We start from the raw sequence: 635 nt of genomic DNA on the forward strand, positions 1-635 counted from the left end.
TCCATCCTCGACTGCTGTTTTCAGCTTTTGCAGTGTGTTTTTGACAATATTGTCGCCATCCTCTATTATCTTCTTTTTAATGGGAATATCAAGGTCTCTAATAAACTTCATTCCTTCCTGGTGTTCAAGTTGGCGCAAATTCTCAGATGCCCATTCTAAAACGTCTGAAGGAAACTCGGCAATTTTCGCGCAATGAATTCCATAACTAGCATCGCATTGACCCTCCTTAACTTGATACAAAGGAGTAATAGCATCATTTGAAGTAACTGCAGATACGTGCAAATTCCCCGCCGTAGAACATGTGTCAGCCAATTTGGTTATTTTGTGAAAATGAGTTGCGAATAGAGAGAAGCATTTTACTTCCATGGCCAAGTGCTCTGCTATGGCCCAGGCAATTCCGCAACCATCATAGGTTGAAGTGCCTCGTCCTAATTCATCGATGATTACTAGCGAGTTTTTCGTGGCCGTTTTTATTATTGTGGACGTTTCTATCATTTCCAACATAAACGTGGATAAGCCTTTCAACTGACAGTCGTCTGCACCCACTCTTGCTAATATACCATCAACTACAGACAATTCCGCATATTCACAGGGCACCCAACAACCTATATGAGCCATTAACACGGCGACTCCGG

The 635-nt window shown here is 42.4% G+C and overlaps 1 protein-coding gene across 1 annotated transcript in view; it reads right to left on the reverse strand.

The window, feature by feature from the left end:
• Positions 1–635, reverse strand: part of LOC109532708 (DNA mismatch repair protein Msh2) — a gene marked incomplete at both ends in the record, with an annotated part of 4433 nt that continues 3798 nt past the window's right edge. Inside the window, 1 exon segment of the mRNA XM_048667148.1 lies at positions 1–635. Within this exon segment, the coding sequence (XP_048523105.1) occupies positions 1–635 (635 nt within the window).

This window comes from Dendroctonus ponderosae, unplaced genomic scaffold, assembly GCF_020466585.1.
Source record: "Dendroctonus ponderosae isolate FM_Combo_2020 unplaced genomic scaffold, Dpon_F_20191213v2 Dpon_F_20191213_586, whole genome shotgun sequence".
Taxonomy (NCBI): domain Eukaryota; kingdom Metazoa; phylum Arthropoda; class Insecta; order Coleoptera; family Curculionidae; genus Dendroctonus; species Dendroctonus ponderosae.